This window comes from Anolis sagrei, chromosome 1 (genome assembly GCF_037176765.1).
Source record: "Anolis sagrei isolate rAnoSag1 chromosome 1, rAnoSag1.mat, whole genome shotgun sequence".
Classification (NCBI taxonomy): Eukaryota; Metazoa; Chordata; class Lepidosauria; order Squamata; family Dactyloidae; genus Anolis; species Anolis sagrei.
The window spans coordinates 3,246,158-3,269,507 of NC_090021.1; the positions used below are offsets into that span (position 1 = coordinate 3,246,158).

At 47.0% G+C, this 23,350-nt stretch overlaps 1 protein-coding gene across 2 annotated transcripts in view; it reads left to right on the forward strand.

The window, feature by feature from the left end:
• The first annotated feature begins 4,525 nt into the window (after nt 1–4,525).
• Nucleotides 4,526–23,350, forward strand: part of LOC132761705 (uncharacterized) — a 31,069-nt gene continuing 12,244 nt past the window's right edge. The window contains exons 1-4 of one of the 2 annotated variants that reach the window (XM_067471718.1): nt 4,526–4,748; nt 7,815–7,995; nt 19,472–19,678; nt 22,775–22,980. In XM_067471718.1, coding sequence (XP_067327819.1) covers nt 4,695–4,748; nt 7,815–7,995; nt 19,472–19,678; nt 22,775–22,980 — 648 coding nt within the window. In that variant the 5' untranslated portion in view covers nt 4,526–4,694. Of the gene's footprint in view, nt 4,749–7,814; nt 7,996–18,439; nt 18,627–19,471; nt 19,679–22,774; nt 22,981–23,350 lie in introns of both variants that reach the window. The other variant, XM_067471677.1, reaches the window with a different exon arrangement.

A 23,350-nucleotide genomic window follows, 5' to 3' on the forward strand; every position in this document is an offset into this window, starting at 1 on the left:
TGTGTATGTTTGTGGCCGATTTCTTATTGGCTCCCACTTTCAGAGACCACTGCGACCCTCACCAATGACGTATCACAACCACATTTGACACATAGAACCCCCATAACCAACAGAAAATAATGGAAGGGTTTTTTGGGGGGTGGAATTGCCCTTGATTTTGGGGAGTTGTTGTTCACTCGCATCCAGAGAGCACTCTGAACACAAATGACAAAGGATCTGTGCCAAACTTGGCACACAGGCCCAACATGGCCAACTTTGACTACAGGTGGGGTTTGGGGGTAACTCACCTTGGATTCTGGGAGTTGTAGTTCATAGTTCATTCACATCCAGAGAATGCTGAACTCGGCTGACGACAGATATGGATCAAACTTGGCACACAGATCCAATAGGGCCAGATTTGAATACTTTGGGGGGAGGGGTGTGACCCATGAATTTGGAAATTGTAGTTCGCCCATAATCAAATAGCACCGTGAACACAGCTGACAATGGATCTGGACCAAACTTGGCACACATACCCAACATGGCCAAGTTTGAATACCAGTGGGCATTGTGGGGAATTGACTTTGGATTCTGGGAATTGCATTTCACCCGCATCCAGAGAGCACTGTGAACCCAGTTGGCAACAGATCAGGACCAAAATTAGGACACCTATCAAGTGTGGCCAACTGAATGCAGGTGAGGGGTTTTTTGGGGGGAGGGGGGGTGTTGACCCACAAATTTGGAAATTGTAGTTCACTTGCAATCAAAGAACACTGGAATTACAATGGATCTGGACCAAACTTGGCCCACAGACCCAACATGGCCAACGTGCAATGCTGGTGAGGTTTGGAGGGAACCGACCATGAATTTAAAGAATCGGAATCAAAGAGTTGGAAGAGACCTCCTGGGCTATCCAGTCCAACCCCATTCTGTCAAGAAGCAGGAATGTTGCATTCAAATCACTCCTGACAGATGGCCATCCAGCCTCTGTTTAAAAGCTTCCAAAGAAGGGGCCTCCACCACACTCCGGGGCAGAGAGTTCCACTGCTGAACGGCTCTCACAGTCAGGAAGTTCTTCCTCATGTTCAGATGGAATCTCCTCCTTGGTGCAGCATCACCAAGAGTTGGAGTTCACCCAATTTCAGGTAGCAATGAGAACCAAATGGACAATAGATCTGGACCAGATTTGGCACACATACCCAACGTGCCAATCTGAATACTGGTGGGAATTCAAGGGAACAAATCTTAGAGGTTGGGAGTTATAGTTCACCCATGTTGTGCATCCAGCTGATGATAGTTTTTAACCAAACTTGGCACAAATACCAAATATGACCAACTTTGAATACTGGTGGGGTTTGGGGACTGAACCAACATGATTGAAGTTGTAGTTCCCCCTGCATCTAGAGAGCCCGGTGACCTCCATCGACAATGGATCTGGACTACACTTGGCATACAGAACCCCCATGGCCAACAGAACTGGAGGTCAGCTGTGACCAGCAGTGCTTCAGAATTCCCCTCCTATGCGGGGTACCCCAAGGTGCAATTCTCTCCCCTCTTCTTTTCAACATCTATGTTAGACCCCTTGCCAGTTTGGTTCAGAGATTCGGCCTGGACTGCTATCAATATGCGGACAACACCCAACTCCTGTTGCGCTTGGAGCCTGGAGTAACGTCAATACCTGACAATTTCACCTGATACCTGGAGGCTCTGTCGAACTGGCTAGGTACTAGCAGAGTGAAGGTGAATCCGGCGAAGACAGATCCTGTGGCATGGCCGCCCGATAGGTCCGACCCATCCGTTACCTACCTTTGATGGCACTGCTCTACCTCCATCGCCTACTGTTAAGAGCTTAGGTGTTGTTTTGGATTCGCAGCTGACGATGGAGGCTCAGGTCGCTGCTGCCAGCAAACATGCCTTTTTCCATCTACGACAAGCGAGGCAACGGGCACCTTACCTGTTGGATTAGGCTCTGGCAACAGTCATCCATGGTCACGTCTAGGCTGGACTATAGTAACACCTTGTATGTTGGCCTTCCTATTTCTACGACCCGAAAGCTCCATATTGTCCAGAATGCTGCAGCCAGGTTACCCACAAAAACGCCTATGAAATGCCATAGAACACCAGTGCTGCGGCATCTTCACTGGCTCCCAATTGAGTATCGTGGTTTGTATAAGATGCTGGTCCTGATCTTTAAAACTTTATATGGCCAGGGATGTCCATTGTATCTTAGAGACCGCCTCTCCTTCTCCCATCATCAGAGGTTGCCACTAGCATCCCAACGCGATCTGCTTTATCTACCGGGTCCTAGGGAAGTGCACTTGGAAAGCACCAGACACAGATGGGCCTTCTCTATTTCTGCCCCTGCCTTGTGGAATTCCTTATGGCCTCCCTATTTGAGAGCCATGCGTGACTTGGAGCGTTTTGTCCTGGTGCTTAAGACCTGGCTTTTTAATGGAGCATTTGACTCATGTTAATTTTAATATTTGTATGTATGTGTTTTATCCTGTGTAATTTCTGCAGTGTAAATCGCCTGGAGCATCTCGGATGGAGGGCGATTAATAAGTAATTAAAGATGAGCTGAGAATTCAAAGAGGCACGAACAGAGGGCAAAAGAGATAAACGTGCCAAGAGGAAGGCACATCAAGCTAACCCTGACCGGGACTGCCTTCCGTCTGGAAACTGATGTCCTCACTGCGGGAGAACATGCGGATGAAGAATAGGTCACCACAGCCACCTACACTCCCACTGCCAAGACAACACATCCAGAAGACAATCATCCTCGAGCTATGAGGGATTGCCTAAGTAAGTAAGTAAAGTACAGCAATAAGTAACCCCCCCCGAAGCACCCCCCCCCTCCAGTATAAGGAGGAGACAATCACCACGTGGACCTTTGTAGGAAAGCTGTATACACAGTATTGACACAAGCCTTAGTAGAGAGATTCTTCACTCTCTTCCAGTCCTTCTTTGTAAGACTTTGGACTTCCAGTGAGCTCATACCTTCACCATATCATGTAGCTCTTTATCTCTGATCTTTGTTGATCCTTGAGTTGCTCTGGAAATGGAATTCCAGAAGCTCCATCAAGATTGCAGATGAGACCAAATGGGGAGGGATAGCCAATACTCCAGAAGACAGGAGCAGAAGTCAAAATGATCTTCACAGATGAGAGAGATGATGGGCCAAAACCAACACAATGGTGTGCAACAGGGACAAAGGCAAGAGACTCCACTGAGGCAGAAAAAAAAGGAAATGCAAAGAGAAAGAATATGGATGATGCCTGGCTTGACAGCAGGAAGTGTTGGAAAGATCTGGGAGTCCTCGTGGGGAGGAAGGGGAACATGAGCCAGGAATGTGATGCAGCAGCAAAAAAAGTAAATGGAATGTTGGCCTGCATCAAGAGGAGTCTATTTATTTATTTATTTATTTTCTGTATTTGTATACCGTCTTTCTCAGCCAATCGGTGACTCAAGGCGGTTTCCAACCAACCGACACCAAATTGGGAGGGATAGCCAATACTCCAGAGGACAGGAGCAGGACTCAAAACGATCTTGACAGATTAGAGAGATGGGCCAAAACTAACAAAATGAAGTTCAACAGTGACAAATGCAAGAGACTCCACTTTGGCAGGAAAAACAAAATGCAAAGATACAGAATGGGGGACAATGCCTGGCTCGAGAGCAGTACGTGTGAAAAAGATCTTGGAGTCCTCGTGGACAGCAAGTTAAACATGAGCCAGGAATGTGATGTGGCAGCAAAAAAAGCCAATGGGATTTTGGCCTGCATCAATAGGAGCCTAGTGTCTAGATCTAGGGAAGTAATGCTCCTCATGCTCTATTCCGCTTTGGTTAGACCACACCTGGAATATTGTGTCCAATTCTGGGCACCACAATTCAAGAGAGATATTGACAAGCTGGAATGTGTCCAGACGAGGGTGACTAAAATGATCAAGAGTCTGGAGAACAAGCCCTATGAGGAGCGGCTTAGGGAGCTGGGCATGTTTATCCTGAAGAAGAGAAGGCTGAGAGGAGATATGATAGCCATGTATAAATATGTGAGAGGAAGCCACAGGGAGGAGGAGGGAGCAAGATTGTTTTCTGCTTCCTTGGAGACTAGGACGCAATGGAACAATGGCTTCAAACTACAAGAGAGGAGATTCCATCTGAACATGAGGAAGAACTTCCTGACTGTGAGAGCCGTTCAGCAGTGGAACTCTCTGTCCCAGAGTGTGGTGGAGGCTCCTTCTTTGGAAGCTTTGAAACAGAGGCTGGATGGCCATCTGTCAGGGGTGCTTTGAATGCAATATTCCTGCTTCTTGGCAGAATGGGGTTGGACTGGATGGCCCAGGAGGTCTCTTCCAACTCTAGGATTCTATGATTCTATGATTCAAAGTGTGGTGGAAGCTCCTTCCTTGGAGACTTTTCAACAGAGACCAGATGGCCACCTGCTGGGGGTGCTTTGATGGTGCTTTTCCTGCAAGAGGGGCGGGGCACGATTCCCCCCTTCTCCCCCTCCTCCTCTTCTCTCCTTGGCTTTCGCTTTCTCTTTTTCCTCTCTCCGTCCATCCACCTCTCCTTCGTCCTCGTTTCCTAATTGGGAAGGCCTTCCTTCCTTCCTTCCTTCCTTCCTTCCTTCCTTCCTTCCTGGCTTCCTCCTCCCGGGAGGCCGGAGCAGGGTGGGGACCCTGGCCCAAGCGACGCCTTCTTCCCCGGGGAGGGAGATGCCTTCTCCTCGCGCTGGAGCCAGCTCTCCCGAGAGTACGCCTGATGTCGGGGTAAGGAAGAGAGGCTCAGGAGCCCCCCTTGGCGCCCAGTCCCAGCAGGGAGGGAGGGAGAGAAGAGCAAGGAGCCCCTGAGCATGTGCAGAGAGCAGGGCGAAACAAAAGCCCTGCTTTCCTGGAAGACGGGAAGGAAAGGGAAAGAGGGGGACCCCCGAAAGAGCACTCCTGTTTTGTGCCTCACTTCCTTATCTGCTGGAAACTAGGCATCCCAGAGATGGAAATCCCTCCCCCTTGAGCGCCGCCTCCTTGTTTTTGCTGCCAGAGGCCAGAAAAGGGCCAAGAGGCTGCCTGACAGCTTTTGCTTTCGGATTCCTGGAAGTCAAGAGACTGTCTTTCCAGTGCATGGCACTCTCTACCCACGACAGATGGCCATCCAGCCTCTGCTTAAAAGCTTCCAAAGAAGGAGCCTCCGCCACACTCCGGGGCAGAGAGTTCCACTGCTGAACGGCTCTCACAGTCAGGAAGTTCTTCCTCATGTTCAGATGGAATCTCCTCTCTTGTAGTTTGAAGCCATTGTTCCCTTGCGTCCTGGTCTCCAGGGAAGCAGAAAACAAGCTTGCTCCCTCCTCCCTGTGGCTTCCTCTCACATATTTATACATGGCTCTCATCATATCTCCTCTCAGCCTTCTCTTCTTCAGGCTAAACATGCCCAGCTCCTTAAGCCACTCCTCATAGGGCTTAAGACATTATTTCCACTGCTACTTCCCCACCAGTATTCAAATTTGGGAGTATCAGGTATTTCTGCCAGGTTTGATCCAGCGAATGAAAATCCATCCTGCATATCGGATATTTATTTGTTTGTTTACAATATTTATATTCAGCCCTTCTCACCCTGTAGGGGACTCAGGGTGGATCACAATGTTTATTATTGGGTTGTTGTAGGTTTTTTCAGGCTATATGGCTATGTTCTAAAGGCATTTCCTCCTGACGTTTCGCCTGCATCTATGGCAAGCATCCCCAGAGGGAGTGAGGTCTGTTGGAACTAGGAAAATGGGTTTATATATCTGTGGAATGACCAGGGTGGGACAAAGAACTCTTGTCTGCTGGAGCTAGGTGGGAATGTTTCAACTGACCACCTTGATTAGCATTTGATGGCCGGGCAGTGCCTAGAGCAAACTTTTGTTGAGAGGTGATTAGATGTCCTTGTTTGTTTCCTCTCTGTTGTTTTGCTGTTGTAATTTTAGAGGTTTTTAATACTGGTAGCCAAATTTTGTTCATTTTCATGGTTTCCCCCTTTCTGTTGAAATTGTCCACCTGCTTCTTGTGGATTTCAATGGCTTCTCTGTGTAGTCTGACATGGTGATTGTGAGAGTGGTCCAGCATTTCTGTGCTCACAAATAATAATCTGCTGTGTCCAGGTTGGTTCATCAGGTGCTCTGCTCTGGCTGACTTCTCTGGTTGAAGTAATCTGCAGTGCCTTCCATGTTCCTTGATTCATGTTTGGGCGCTTTGCCCCACCCCAGCCATTCCACAGATATATAAACCCTTTTCCCTAGTTCCAACAGACCTCACTACCTCTGAGGATGCTTGCCATAGATGCAGGCGAAACGTCAGGAGGGAATGCCTCTAGAACATGGCCATATAGCCCGAAAAAACGTACAACAACCCATTCACAACTAGCTCCAGCAATCAAGAGTCCTTTGCCCCATCCTGGTCATTCCACAGATATATAAACCCATTTTCCTATTTCCAACAGACCTCACTACTTCTGAGTATGCTTGCCATAGATGCAGGTGAAATGTCAGGAGGGAATGCCTCTAGAACATGGCCATATAGCTCGAAAAAACCTACAACAACCCAGTGATTCCAGCCATGAAAGCCTTTGGCAATACATTTATTATTACTATTTATTTAAAACTGTTGTATCCCGATCTTCTCAACCTCCGTAGAGGGACTCAGACCGGCTAACAGCAAGGATTCAGTGCTCACAAACAACCTTTAAAACATCATATATTAACAATAAGTTAAAAACACATATCAGATAAAAAGCATACTAAAACATTTGCCAGGATAAAAACAACATCCAACTCAGTCCGCACATTGTGGTCAATACCTTAGTCCATTACTGGTCCCAGCCATCACTCTGCAAATGCCTTGTTCCAAAACCAAGACTTCTCTTGCTTTCTAAAGGCGAAGAGGGAGGGGGCAGATCTAATTTCATTCAGGAGAGAGTTCCATAGCCGGGGAGCCACCACAGAAAAGGCCCCGTCTCTCATCCCCACCAAATGCGACTGCGAAGGTGGTGGGACCAAGACCAGGGCCTCTCCAGAAGATCTTAATGCCCTTGATGGTTCTGTGCCTCTATGTGCCTATCTATATATGTTGTGTATCTATGGCATTGAATATTTGCTGGTCACAGCTGGAGGTCAGCTTTGACCAGCAGTGCTGCAGAATTCAAGGAGGCACGAATGGAGGGCAAAAGAGAGAAACGTGTCAAGAGGAAGGTGCATCAAGCCAACCCCGACATATCCATGGCAAACATTCAATGCCATAGATACACAACATATATAGATAAACACACAGAGGCTATTTAACTTTCCATCTTTATGAGGTTATGCTCAAATTTCAGCCAACGGGGGAGCTGTCACTTCACTATCCACTTGTGACACCAATGGAGCACTTCCTCATTCTTTTGTACTTTGCTGGAGAGTTTCATGGCGTCGTAAATTAGTTAAATTAGCCTCCCTGCATAAAGCGGTACCTACATTTTCTACTTGACAGATGCAACTGTCTTTTGGGCTGCAAAGGTCGACAGCAAGCTAAACAAACGGTCGGGAGCTTACTTCAACCTGGGCTGGCTTTGGACTCATGACTTTTTGGTCAGTAGTGATTTTAATGCAGCTGACTCCTAACCAGCTGCGCCACAACCCAATTCCTAACAGGAACAAAATGACAGTTATGAAGTAGCAACAAAAATATTGTTATGTTTGGGGGTCACCATAACAGGAGGAACTGGATTAAAGGGTCGCTGCATTAGGAAGGCGGAGAGACTCTGCTCTAGAGTCATCCCATTCCACACCTGTGTTGCTTGGAACCCTGCAAACTTTTACTCCTTTGCAGATGGAGAACAAGTCCCCGGACCTTGGGAGCGAAGAGCAAGACCAAGCCTTTGATGAGATGCCGAAAGACAACCTAGCAGGACCGCTGTCCCAGGAGGCAGAGGCAGGAAAAGCCGGGGCGGAGCAGCAGGAGCCCCAGACGAAAAAGCCAAAGCTGGAGAAGCAAGAGAGGCATAAAAAAGGTGAGGAGGTGGCAGAGGTTTCTCTGCACAGATCTGAAGTGTGGTTTTGGGGTGGTTTAGTTGTGTGGTGTTACAATCCTGTGCTGCACAGCTGTGCCATGGCAATCTGCACAATGCAGTAGGCTCTCATAGAATCCTAGAAACCTAGAGTTGTAAGCGACCTCGTGGGACATATAGTTCAACCCCATTCTGCCAAGAAGCGGGACAATCACCACCAGGTCTTCAAGCTCTTACGAAAGGAGGGGAGGGATGGGGCCACAACCGAGAAGGGCATTCCAGAGGTGGGGGGCCACAACCGAGAAGGCCCTCTCACTTGTTCTCACCAACCATACTTGTGATGGTGGGGGGAGCAAAAGGAGGGCCTCCCTGGAAGATCTTCGAGTTCACAGCGGTCCATAGAAAGAGATGCGATCGTGAAGATAGGCAGGACCCAATCTGTTTAGGGCTTTATAGGTCATAACCTGCACCTTGAATTTGGCTCGGTAGTTTATCGACTGCCAGTGAAGCTCTTTTAATAGGGGTGTTGTAAGCTCCGTATAGTTTGTTTGCTTACTCCCCCTTATTTATTTATTTATTTATTTGGGGTTCTTTTACCCCGCCCTTCTCACCCCGAAGGGGACTCAGGGCGGCTTACAGAAGCAAAGGCACAATTTGATGCCTGCATCATAAAAACAATCATACACAAAATTACATCAATTCACAGTTGACAACAATTCATACATTATAACAATAAAATCAATAAAACCAATACAAACCCAGTTTCTCCTCTTACATGGGCAGCGTTCGCTAACTCATAGATCTAATTTAACGTTCCACTTCATCATTCCTGTTGATCTTACTCGCCTGATTGTCTGATTTAATTGCCAGAGTGCCCAAAGGCCTGGTCCCATAACCACGTCTTCACCCTTCTCCTGAAGACGAGGAGGGATGATGATGCCCTGATTTCCCCTGGGAGTGAGTTCCACAGGTGAGGGGCCACCACTGAGAAGGCCCTGCTCCTCGTCCCCGCCAGCCTCACTTGAGACAATGGCGGAGTCGAGAGCAGGGCCTCCCCAGATGATCTCAAGCTCCGGGGTGGGATGTAGAGGGAGATACGTTCGGACAGATACACTGGACCGGAACCGTACAGGGTTTTGTAGGTCAAAACCAGCACCTTGAATTGTGCTCGGAACTGAATCGGCAGCCAGTGGAGCTGGCACAACAGGGGGGTGGTATGCTCCCTGTATGTTGCTCCAGTGAGCAGTCTGGCTGCCGCTCGCTGGACTAGTTGAAGTTTCCGAACAGTCTTCAAGGGCAACCCCACGTAGAGAGCGTTGCAGTAGTCTATTCGGGATGTAACAAGAGCGTGGACCACCGTGGCCAGATCAGACTTCCCAAGATACGGGCGCAACTGGTGCACAAGTATGACTTCCCCTCACATTTTTATACATGACCCTCATCATGTCTCCTCTCAGTCTTCTTTTCTGCAGGGTAAACATGCCCAACTCTTTAAGCCGCTCCTCATAAGTCTTGTTCTCCAGACCCTTGAACCTTTGAGTCACCGTCCTCTGGACACATTCTAGCTTGTCAATATCTCTGTTTACTGGAACTCAAGCAATCAACAAAAACAACCAAACAAGCAAAACAACAACAACAAAGATACAATATTTTCCTGCTTGGCAGAATGGGTTGGACTGGATGGCCCACAAGGTCTCTTCCAATTCAATGAGTCTGTGATTCTATAATATTTTAAATACAGGGTTTTTCTAAAAGATGGACCCAACTTGAAATGGCTATTCCTCTGCAACCACAAATAATATTCGTACTCCTTAAAAAGACGGGGCCTTGACTTTCAAAGGATTGGATTGCTGCCGGATTCTTCAACAGATGGCCAAACTTTTTCTGTTTGAAAAGTTCCTGTCTTGTAGTCAGTTTTGTCATTAGGTTCTTGTGGGTTTTTTCGGGCTATAGGGCCATGTTCTAGAGGCATTTCTCCTGACGTTTCGCCTGCATCTATGGCAAGCTTCCTCAGAGGTAGTGAGGTCTGTTGGAATTAGGACAATGGGTTTATATATCTGTGGAATGGCTGGGGTGGGGCAAAGAGCTTTTCTCTGCTGGAGCTAGGTGGGAATGTTTCAACTGACCACCTTCATTAGCATTTGAAGGCCTGCCTGAGCCTGGGAAAATCTCTTGCTGAGAGGTGTTAATATGTGCCTGGTTGTTTCCTCTCTGTTGTTTTGCTGTTATAATTTTAGAGTTTTTTTTAATACTGGTAGCCAGATTTTGTTCATTTTCATGGTCTCTTCCTTTCTGTTGAAATTGTCCACATGCTTGTGGACTTCAGTGGCTTCTCTGTGTAGTCTGACATGGTGGTTGTTGGTGTGCCCATTGTCATGTTGGCTTCTTGGGAGAGGCCAGGATTGATGTAGCTCCAGGATATGTGTATTGGTTTTCCTATCATCCACAAGCCCTCTGAGGAGCGGCTTAAGGAGCTGGGCATGTTTAGCCTGAAGAAGAGAAGGCTGAGAGGAGATATGATAACCATGTATAAATACATGAGAGGAAGCCACAGGGAGGAGGGAGCAAGCTTGTTTTCTGCTTCCCTGGAGACTAGGACGCAGAACAGTGGCTTCAAACTGGAAGAAAGGAGATTCCATCTGAACATGAGGAAGAACTTCCTGACTGTGAGAGCCGTTCAGCAGTGGAACTCTCTGCCCCAGGGGGAGTGTGGTGGAGGCTCCTTCTTTGGAAGCTTTTAAGCAGAGGCTGGATGGCCATCTGTCAGGGGTGATTTGAATGCAATATTCCTGCTTCTTGGCAGAATGGGGTTGGCCTGGATGGCCCATCAGGTCTCTTCCAACTCTGTGATTCTATGATTCATCATCACTCTCTCCCATCACTACATTTCCAGCGAGCTCATTTTCTTCCTCTCCGCTTTGTTTACTATCTCATCATCATCATCAAAATAGTTTATTGTACGGGCCCAAGGCCATGACAAAAAGCACCACACGCACACACAATAGTACCCTCAGGCACCAAAGATGCTAAACAGAACCATAATTTGCTCCCACAACAAAACAATGGAAGTTAATAATAGCTAAAATACATTTTAGGAGAGGATCCAGTTAACCCTTAGAATCTCCTTGGCAATTGATAGCAATTTTATCTAACTCTGTCTTTCTGATCTTTTTTTGCAGAGCGAGCAAAAAGGGCTACTTTGTAAGTTACATAGTCATTTGTATCGCCCAGTAGAAACCGCACTGTTTCTGCAATAGAGTTCCCTTCATCCTGTGTCAACAAGGGTTTCAGGTGTCTTTCCCTTGGGTCACTATACAATGGGCAGACCAACAGATTTATTTATTTATCGTGTCATCAACAACCATTGTATTACAATTCTAATAGAGCAAACAAACACAGAGATTAAAAAGAAAAAGAAAAAAAAAAGAAAGAAAGAAAAACCACACAGATTTTGTAAATTTGGTATTTGGTTAAATGTCCTTTGACCAGTATCTGGCCACTTGGAGTGCCTCTGGGGTTGCCGCAAGAAGGTCCTCCCTGGTGCATGTGGCAGGGCTCAGGGTGCATTGCAGCAGGTGGTCAGTGGTTTGCTCTTCTCCACACTCGCATGCCGAGGATTCCACCCTGTAGCCCCATTTCTTAAGATTGGCTCTGCATCTTGTGGTGCCAGAGCGCAGTCTGTTCAGCGCCTTCCAAGTCGCCCCGTCTTCTGAGTGCCCAGGGGGGAGTCTCTCATCTGGTATCACCCATGAATTGAGGTGCTGGGTTTGGGCCTGCCACTTTTGGACTCTCGCTTGCTGGGGTGTTCCAGCAAGTGTCTCTGTAGATCTAAGAAAACTATGTCTGGATTTAAGTCGTTGACGTGCTGGCTGATACCCAAACAGGGGATGAGCTGGAGATGTCTCTGCCTTGGTCCTTTCACTATTGGCTGCTACTTCCCAGCCGATGTCAGGTGGTGCAATACCGGCTAAGCAGTGTAATTTCTCCAGTGGTGTAGGGCGCAGACACCCCGTGATAATGCGGCATGTCTCATTAAGAGCCACATCCACTGTTTTAGTGTGATGAGATGTGTTCCACACTGGGCATGCATACTCAGCACCAGAGTAGCATAGCGCAAGGGCAGACCAACAGATAATGCACAATGTCTTCTACCTGACATTGACTACAAATACATAGTCTGTTTTCCCAGGGAACATTTTGGTAGCGACCATCTAACACTGCGGTTGGCATCACTTGAAATCGCAGCTCGGTGAAGGAGATTCTCAAGGAAGGAGGCTTGAGCTTAATCAGGTATCTGGCTCTGAAGTGTTCAGTTTTCAAAAAGGGGAAACATGGGGAAAACTTTGAGTTCCTGATTGATTGCAGGGTCCTTCTTGAGTTAATCCAAAACAGCCAGTCTCTTAGTTGTCTCTTGGTCATGTCCAGGGCAGAATTCAATTCAGGAAGACTGTAGCTGAGTAAGAGGTCCTCCAGGCCAGATCTAGTTTTCACCACCAGGCGTTGAAAGGCAATGGCATGGGCTGTCCAAATATCCTGGCTTGATTCTCTGCTTGCCCTGCAAAGTTCAGCCTGCAAAGCTTTCCTTTCCATGCCCAAGGCCTCCAAAGAGTGCCACCCTCACCCTCTCTTCTTCTTCTCTCCTCTCCTGCAGGTTTCACCATCCAGGTCCTGGTCACTGGGCAAACAGGTGGCTGCGAGGATCTGTTCTTAAAGAAGGTCTCTGACCACCTTCCCAAGATAAATCTGAAGCCAGAGAGGTACCGAGAGGACTCCGGCCACTTCCTGCTGGTCTTTTGTCCAGTGACCTCTCGGGTGGGCACTGACATGCAGAATGCGCTGGAGCATCTCCAAGGTCAGTCCAGGCATGCCACGGCTAACCAAGCATCCCTTGCCTTTGCAAAGCCCTTTTACACCCACACGTTGCCTCCTTGGCATGACAACTAGTGGAGTGCCTTTCAGCTGCAGCCTTGGCACCAGGAGGGCCATCCTTTGGGTACCAGGAGAGACAGACTTTGGGTGTTGGGTTGCAGAAAGCAATGGGATAGGCCGGAGCTGGGAAAGAATGGGATTCTGTTCTGGCCAATTCTACTATCGGGATATATATATATATATATATATATATATATATATATATATGTATGTATGTATGTATGTATGTTTAATGTATTGTCGAAGGCTTTCATGGCCAGAATCACTGGGTTGTTGTAGGTTTTCCGGGCTATATGGCCATGTTCTAGAGGCATTTTCTCCTGATGTTTCGCCTGCATCTATGGCAAGCATCCTCAAAGGTAGTGAGGTCTGTTGGAAGTAGGAAAATGGGTTTATATACCTGTGGAAAGACCAGGGTGGGACAAAGGACTTTTGTCTGCTGGAGCTAGGGGTGAATGTTTCAACTGACCTTCTTTTTTGACTTGGGTGATGGTTGGAGTTTTTATGTAGATATCTTTCTGTGTGTGTGGGTTTTCTGTAGACGGTGTGACCCAATTGTTGATCTGGTTTGCGGATGACTAGGATATCTAGACAAGGCAGTCCTCCTTCATTTTCTTTTTCCATGGTGAACTGGATGTTTGGGTGGATGCTGTTAAGATGTTCCAGGAACCTGTTGAGTTCTTCTTCTCCATGGCTCTCAAAGAAAGATTCCCCCAGGCACTTCCAAGCCATTAAATGCTAATCAAGGTGGTCAGTTGTAACATTCACACCTAGCTCCAGCTGACAAAAGTCCTTTGTCCCACCCTGGTCTTTCCACAGATATATAAACCCATTTTCCTACTTCCAACAGACCTCACTACCTCTGAGGATGTTTGCCATAGATGCAGGCGAAACGTCAGGAGAAAATGCCTCTAGAACATGGCCATATAGCCCGTAAAACCTACAACAACCCAATGTAATGTCTGTTTGTGGGATTAACAGAACTCAAAAACCACTGGACGAATTGACACCAAATTTGGACACAAGACACCAATCACGCCAATGTGTGTCCATCCTGGAGTGTGGTGGAGGCTCCTTCTTTGGAAGCTTTAAAGCAGAGGCTGGATGGCCATCTGTTGGGGGTGCTTTGAATGCGATTTTCCTGCTTCTTGGCTGAATGGGCTTGGACTGGATTATTTATTTATCGTGTCATCAGCAACCATTGTATTACAATTCTAACAGAGCAAAACAAACACACAGATTAAAAAGAAAAAGAAAAAAAACACAGATTTTGCAAATTTGGTAGTTGGTTAAATGTCCTTTGACCAGTATCTGGCCCCTTGGAGTGCCTCTGGGGTTGCCGCAAGAAGGTCCTCCCTTGTGCATGTGACGGGGCTCAGGGTGCATTGCAGCAGGTGGTCAGTGGTTTGTTCTTCTCCGCACTCGCATGCCGAGGATTCCACTTTGTGGCCCCATGTCTTAAGATTGGTTCTGCATCTCGTGGTGCCAGAGCGCAGTCTGTTCAGCGCCTTCCAAGTCGCCCAGTCCTCTGTGTGCCCAGGGGGGAGTCTCTCATCTGGTATCACCCATGGATTGAGGTGCTGGGTTTGGGCCTGCCACTTTTGGACTCTCGCTTGCTGGGGTGTTCCACCAAGTGTCTCTGTAGATCTAAGAAAACTATTTCTTGATTTAAGTCGTTGGCGTGCTGGCTGATACCCAAACAGGGGATGAGCTGGAGATGTCTCTTCCTTGGTCCTTTCACTATTGGCTGCTACTTCCCGGCGGATGTCAGGTGGTGCAATACCGGCTAAGCAGTGTAATTTCTCCCGTGGTGTGGGGCGCAGACACCCCGTGATAATGCGGCATGTCTCATTAAGAGCCACATCCACTGTTTTAGTGTGGTGAGATGTGTTCCACACTGGGCATGCAGACTCAGCAGCAGAGTAGCATAGCGCAAGGGCAGATGTCTTCACTGTGGACTGGATGATGGCCCAGGAGGTCTCTTCCAAGTCGTGGCAGCTAACAAAGCACTCCTAGAATCCACGAGTTGTTAAAAAAGCTTAGACACATGGAGCCCCCAGAGTGGAAATGGTCAGGAAAGTGGAGGCTGGAGTAGACACCTGTTTCCCTCCAGCCCCTCCTTGGCTTCAGGTATGTTTCTCCTTCCAGGTGAGCCCAAGGCCGTCTTGGTGATGCTGCATCACAAACCAAAAGAATACGACCGCTTTCTGGACACTACACTGCAGGCGCAACACCCGGCTGTGGTGCTCACCATCCACGCTCGCTACACACTCGAAGATGGCCTCTATGACTGCCCGGCGAACGAGGAGGCCATGTCAGCTGTGGCCGAAATTCTCAAGGTCCATCGCAAAGAGGTGAGGAGGTCGTCCCGTCCCTGAGCCTCCGTCCTGGACCTGGGATCAGCAGTGCCTTTGATATGCAAATAGTTTCAGGAATCTCATTATTGGGAGGAAGGCTGGTGATGATATTAATAACACTATGTAACAACATTGGAAACAATATTCTCTTCCTGGTTCGAAAGTGTTCTTTCCTGCATAATGGTGCAATACTTCCTTTGAAAGGAGTTGTTCTACTCCAGGAACTTTGTTCTTGTGGCTGCCACAAACTAGGTTGAGTCGGCTGAGACTTGATCTTGATTTATTGCATCAGAAGCGAACTGAGGGTACAGTGGTAATGTTTGTAAAAACACAAACAGAGTTTTAAAACTTGGCATGATATTCAATGTCCTTTGACCCGAAGCTGGCCACTTGGAGTGCCTCCGCTGTTGCTATCATGGCATCCTCCATTGTGCACGTGGCAGGGCTCAGGCTGCCTTGTAGCCAGTGGTCAGTGGTTTGCTCTTCTCTGCTCTCACATGTCGTGGCCTCCACTTGGTGGCCCCAATTCTTAAGGTTGGCCCGTGGTGCCCGAGCGCAGTCTGTTCAGTGCCTTCCAAGTCACCCATCTTCTGTGTGCCCAGGAGGGAGTCTCTCATCTGGTATCCGCCATGTAAGAACACTTACATCCCAAATAGACTACTGCAATGCACTCTACATGGGGTTGCCCTTGAAGACTGTTCGGAAACTTCAACTAGTCCAGCGAGCGGCAGCCAGATTGCTCACCGGAGCAACGTACAGGGAGCACACCACCCCCCTGTTACATCAGCTCCACTGGCTGCCGATCCAGTTCCGAGCACAATTCAAGGTGCTGGTTTTGACCTACAAAACCCTGTATGGTTCCAGTCCAGTGTATCTGTCCGAACGTATCTCCCTCTACGTCCCACCCCGGAGTCTGAGATCATCTGGGGAGGCCCTGCTCTTGATCCCACCACTGTCACAAGTGAGGCTGGTGGGGACGAGGAGCAGGGCTTTCTCAGTGGTGGCCCCCTACCTGTGGAACTCACTCCTGGGGGAAATCAGGGCATCATCATCCCTCCTTGCCTTTTGGAGAAGGGTGAAGACTTGGTTATGGGGCCAGGCCTTTGGGCACTCCGGCAACTAAATCAGACAACCAGGCGAGTAAGACCAGCAGGATTGATGAAGTGGAACGTAAAACTAGATCTATGAGTAGCGAACGCTGACCATGTAAGAGGAGAAATTGGGTTTGTATTTGGTTTTATTGATTTTATTGATTTTATGGTTACAATGTATATTTGTTGTTAACTGTGTATTGATGTAATTTTGTATTTGATTGTTTTTGTGATGCAGGCATCAGATTGTGCCTTTGCTTTTGTAAGCTGACCTGAGTCCCCTTCGGGGTGAGAAGGGCGGGGTAAAAGAACCCCAAATAATAATAATAATAATAATAATAATAATAATAATAATAATAATAATGTATTGAGGTTCCAGTTTGGTGGGGACAAGAGAGAGGGCCTTCTTGGTGTTGGCCCCCTGCCTCTGGAATGCCCTTCCAAGGGAAATAAGACAGGTCCCATCCGTCCCTTCCTTTCGTAAGAGGTTGTTTCAACAAGCCTTTGAGAATGACCAATTAGAGCCCAGCCCCAAATATTATGGAATATGGCTTTCTACTTGATTTATCTATTTACGGTATTTCTACCCTGCCCATCTCAGCCCAATACCAATAAAGACCAAACTTGGCACAGAGAGCGCCCATGGCCAACTCAACATTCTGGTGAGGTTTGGGGGAGAACAGACTATGGATGATGGGACTTCATGTACCTCCACTCACTTCCCAAGACTGCTGCAACCCTCAACTAATGACCCATCAAGACCAAACTTGGCACACAGAGCCCCCATGACCCACCCTACATTCCGGTGCTGCTTGAAGGAGGATGGACAATGGATGATGGGACTTGCAGTACCTTCATTCACTTCCTGAAACCACAGTGACACTCATGCAAATACCAATAAAGACCAAACTTGGCACAGAGAGTGCCCATGTCCAACTCAACATTCTGGTGAGGTTTGGGGGAGAACAGACTATGGATGATGGGACTTCAAGTACCTCCACTCATTTCCCAAGACTGCTGCAACCCTCATCTAATGACCAATCAAGACCAAACCTGGCACACAGAGCCCCCATGACCCACTCTCCATCCTGGGGCAGTTTGGAGGAGAACAGACGATAGTTGATGGGACTTGCAGTACCCACACTCACTTCCTGAGAGCACTGCAAGCCATATAAATAACTGATCAAGACCAACCTTGAGACACAATTCCTTTCTCAAATCACCCGGGCAGCGCCGGGTCCCCAAGCTAGACAATAAAATTGAAACCCGTGTAGGATTAGAAGGAAGTTAGCCTGAAGAAGAGAAGGCTGAGAGGGGATATGATAGCCATGTATAAATATGTGAGAGGAAGCCACAGGGAGGAGGAGGGAGCAAGCTTGTTTTCTGCTTCCCTGGAGACTAGGAAACAATGGAACAATGGCTTCAAACCACAAGAGAGGAGATTCCATCTGAACATGAGGAAGAACTTCCTGGCTGTGAGAGCTGTTCAGCAGTGGAACTCTCTGCCCCGGAGTGTGGTGGAGGCTCCTTCTTTGGAAAATTCGAAACAGAGGCTGGATGGCCATCTGTCAGGGGTGATTTGAATGCAATATTCCTGCTCCTTGGCAGAATGGGGTTGGACTGGATGGCCCATGAGGCCTCTTCCAACTCTTTGATTCTAGGATTCTATGATTCTATGAAGTCATCGCCTTTTGTTTGGTTTTGTTTTTTGGGGTTTCTCCCCCATTTATTTTTATCCACAATAGATTTTTGGATATATATTCTTCTTTTACTCTTCAGTTTTCCAGATTTTTTTTCTCTTTTTTATATAAGAATTTCTATCTCTTTACTTTCCTACTTTTCTTCAAAGTACTACTCCCCCCCCCTTACTTGGTTACTATGTATTTACTTTATATCAAATAAAAATTATTTATTAAAAAAATAATATTATGGTTGGGAGTCAACCTAACAGGGGGAACTGGATGAAGGGGTCGCGGCATGAGGAAGGAGGAGAGACACTGCTCTAGAGTAGAGTCATCCCATTCCACACCTGTGTGGCTTGGAGCCCTGCAAACTTTTACTCCTTTGCAGATGGAGAACAAGTCCCCGGACCTTGGAAGCGAAAAGCAAGGTCAAGCCATTGCTGAGCCGCTGAAAGATGACCTGCCAGGACCGGTGTCCCAGGAGGCAAAGGCAGGAAAGGTTGGGGCGAAGCAGAAGGAGCCCCAGATGGCCAGGCAAAAGCCAAAGCAAGAGAAGCAAAGGAGGCCTAAAAAAGGTGAGTGGAAAAGGAATGAGGTGGCAAACATTTCTCTGCTCAGATCTGAAGTGTGGTTCTGGGGTGGTTAGGTTGTGTAGTGTTACAATCCTGTGCTGCACAGCTGTGCCGCGGCAATCTACACAATGCAGTAGGCTCTCATTGAATCCTAGAGTTGGAAGAGACCTCGTGGGACATAGAGTTCAACCCCATTCTGCCAAGAAGCAGGACAACCACATTCAAAGCACCCCTAACAGATGGCCATCCAGCCTCTGCTTCAAAGCCTCCATAATAATAATAATAATAATAATAATCTATATATATATATAAATGCTCTGTGCGTAATGAGTATTTTAAAAACAAAAGAACCAATGAACGAATTAACACCAAATTTGGCAACAAAACGTCTCACAACACAAGGACTGACCATCACTAAAAAAATTGTGATTTTGCTATTTGGGAATTATAGTTGCTGGGATTTATAGTTCAAAGTGCATTCTGAACTCTATCAACGATGGAATTGAACCAAACTTGGCACACAGAACTCCCATGACCAACAAAATATTGAAAAGTATTGTCGAAGGCTTTCATGGCTGGAATCACTAGGTTCTTGTGGGTCTTTTCGGGCTATAGAGCCATGTTCTAGAGGCATTTCTCCTGACGTTTCGCCTGCATCTATGGCAAGCATCCTCACTACCTCTGAGGATGCTTGCCATAGATGCAGGCGAAACGTCAGGAGAAATGCCTCTAGAACATGGCTCTATAGCCCGAAAAGACCCACAAGAACCTAATATTGAAAAGGTTGGAAGTTGTAGTTCACCTACATCCAGAGAGCATTATGGACTCTCCTTCTCTCCTTTCTGTAGTTTTCAACATCCAGGTCCTGGTCAGGGGAAAAACCGGTGGCTGCGAGGATCTGTTCTTAAACACGGTCTCTGGCCGCCTTTCCGGTAATCGCATCAAGCTCAAGCCAGAGAGGTACCGAGAGGACTCCGACCACTTCCTGCTGGTCTTCTGCCCGGTGGCCTCTCGGTTGGGCACCGACATGCAGAATGCGCTGGAGCATCTCCAAGGTCAGTCCAGGCGTGCCACAGCTAACCAAGCATCTCTTGTCTTTGGAAAGCCCTTTCACACCCAGATGTTGCCTCCTTGGCATGACGAGCTCAATGCCTGTCAGCTGCAGCCTTGGCACCAGGAGGGCTATCCTTTGGGTACCAGGAGAGACAGACTTTGGGTGTTGGGTTGGTGGCCCCTTGGTAGCCCCTCGGCTATGGAACTCTCTCCCGATTGAGATCAGATCTGCCCCCTCCCTCCTGTCCTTCAGAAGGCTGGTGAAATCCTGGCTATGGAAGGAAGCATTCCCAGAGTAATGGTTGAAACCGGCTACAGAACAAAGTTATTGACCACTCATATGGACTGAGTTGGACATGATTTTATCTTGGCGATTTGGCTTATTTGTAATTTTAAGCTACATGTATTTTAACTTGTTATTATATGTTGTTTTTAGTTTGTAGTATTAGCATTGAATCCTTGCTGTAAGCCGGACTGAGTTTCTCTACGGAGGTTGAGACGATCGTGATATAAATTTTTAAAATAAATAATAATAAATAAATAATGGCTAAAAAACAGACAAAGGGGAATTACATTTTCACTCCGCATTCATACCGCATATACACGCATTCATCCTCAGGCATTCAAATATTATTATATCCTTTTCTCCCTCCTTAGAGAGGCACCTCTTAGGCCAGACCCTGCTTCCCTGCAGCCCTTCCAACACATTGTTCCAAAACTTCCATAACTTCATAACTCCAAAATGCATCCTTTCCCTAAGCACAATGCCAAGGACCAGATCTGTGTTTTCCATGCAGCAGAACCTGGCTCCCTGCACAAAATCTAAGACTCCAAAAGCGCGCTTCTTCCTCTTCCCTTGGGAAAGAAGCCCCAAAGTGACCAGGCTGCTCCTGTGCAAATCTGCCACTCTCCGAATACACCATCTCTCTCCTTCCCATGGAGCAGAGCATAGCGGGTGAACCAGACTCCTCAGGTCTGCCACCATTTGAACATTATTAGGTTGAGTCTTTTGTAGGAATCTGACCTTTAAAATTCTTTATGGCCAGGGTCCATTGTACCTTAGGGACCGCCTCTCCTTCTCCCATCATCTGAGGTCGCAACAACCAGCCCAACGTGACTTACTCTCTATACCGGGTCCTAGAGAAGTGCCCTTGGAAAGTACCAGACGTAGGACTTTTTCTATTTCTGCCCCTGCCTTGTGGAATTCCTTGCCACCCTATATGAGAGCCATGTGTGACTTAGGACCTTTTACTCTAGCACTTAAGACCTGGCTTTTTACTAGAGCATTCGATCTCTGTTAATTTTTAATTTCTGTATGTATGTATTTTATCTTTTACAATTTAGCTGTAAATCGCCTAGAGCATCCTCTGATGGAGGGCGATTAATAAGTAATTAAATATGAAAAAAAAATTAAATATGAGGAATAGTCTGCTGATGTAGTCCCAAAGTTGTAAATGAATGATAGATGTCTTCCATCCTGGTTCTATCTCAGTTTCCTGGCCAGATGTTGACTCTTCTTGATTGGTGTTGATCTTATGGTGACTTCCTTCTTAACATTGTAAACATTTATCTTATCTCTATCCAGTTCTCATCACAGTTTACTTTTTAGTTCTTATTAGCAACTTTTAATTACAGTCCAGCAAGCAGGTAGTTAGTTATTGCCTTAATATTTTATTGGTGTCTCCACAATTATTAGTTCCATCCATACAGCTTTCCATTCATTCCCACACATCATATTAAATTCACATTTATCAAATCTGCACATTGAATTTCTTATTGCATATGCCCCTGTTCAGAAGATTCCACCTCACTTTCTGTCTCTGTGATCACTGGATTTTGAAACAAAATAGCTTGTTGTAGAGAAAAAGCTTCAGTGTGATCATGATCATGACTCTTCCAGGAGTGGATTCACCTTCCTTTCAAGTGGGGGAGATTCCTTTCACTTTCTGTTGCCATAGAATCATAGAATCAAAGAGTTGGAAGAGACCTCATGGGCCATCCAGTCCAACCCTATTCTGCCAAGAAGCAGGAATATTGGATTCAAATCACCCCTGACAGATGGCCATCCAACTACATAGGGACCACCAAACGCAGCATTGCCCAAACACGAATCAAGGAACATGAAAGGCACTGCAGACTACTTCAACCAGAGAAGTCAGCCATAGCAGAGCACCTGAGGAACCAACCTGGACGCAGCATAGTATTTGAGAACACAGAAATGCTGGACCACACCAACAACCACCATGTCAGACTACACAGAGAAGCTGTTGAAATCCACAAGAAGCATGTGGGCAATTTCAATAGAAAGGAAGAGACCATGAAAATGAACAAAATCTGGCTACCAGTATTAAAAAACTCTAAAATTACAACAGCAAAACAGCAGAGAGGAAACAACCTGGCACATCTTAACACCTCTCAACAAAAGATTTTCCCAGGCTCAGGCAGGCCTTCAAATGCTAATGAAGGTGGTCAGTTGAAACATTCACACCTAGCTCCAGCAGAGAAGAGCTCTTTGCCCCACCCCAGCCATTCCACAGATATATAAACCCATTGTCCTAATTCCAACAGACCTCACTACCTCTGAGGATGCTTGCCATAGATGCAGGCGAAACGTCAGGAGAAATGCCTCTAGAACATGGCCCTATAGCCCAAAAAAACCCACAAGAACATCCAACCTCTGTTTAAAAGCTTGAAAAGAAGGAGCCTCCACCACACTCCGGGGCAGAGAGTTCCACTGCTGAACGGCTCTCACAGTCAGGAAGTTCTTCCTCGTGTTCAGATGGAATCTCCTCTCTTGTAGTTTGAAGCCATTGTTCCCTTGCGTCCTAGTCTCCAGGGAAGCAGAAAACAAGCTTGCTCCTTCATCCCTGTGGCTTCCTCTCACATATTGATACATGGCTATCATGTATGTCTCAACCCCATTCTTAACTATGAGTTGTTCTTAAGTCATGTGTTTGTAACTTAGAGACTGCCTATATGTTTAAAAAGCTTAGATACATTTAGTCACCAGAGTGGAAATTGTAAGGAAAGTGGAGGCTGGAGGAGAGACCTGTTTTTCTCCAGCCTCCCCTTGGTTTCACGTATGTTTCTCCTTCTAGGTGAGCCCAAGGCCGTCTTGGTGATGCTGCATCACAAACCAAAAGAATACAACCGCTTTCTGGACACCACGCTGCAGGCTCAACACCCGGCCGTGGTGCTCACCGTCCACGCTCGCTACACACTCGAAGATGGCCTCTACAACTGCCAGGAGAACAAGGAGGCCGTGTCCGCTGTGGCCAACGTCCTCAAGGTCCATTGCAAAGAGGTGAGGAGGCCGTGCCGTCCATCGTGCTCCGTCCTGGACCTGGGATCTGCAGTGCTTTTGATATGTGAATAGTTTCAGGAATCTCATTATTGGGAGGAAGGCTGGTGATGATATTCCTAACACTATGTAACAACATTGGAAACAATATTCTGTTCCTGGTTTGATCTTTCCTGCATAATTGTGCAATTTGTTGTTGTTGTTCATTCGTTCAGTCATTTCTGACTCTTTGTGACCTCATGGACCATCCCATGCCAGAGCTCCCTGTTGGTCATCACCACCCCCAGCTCCTTCAAGGTCAATCCAGTCATTTCAAGGATACCATCCATCCATCTTGCCCTTGGTCAGCCTCTCTTCTTTTTTCCTTCCATTT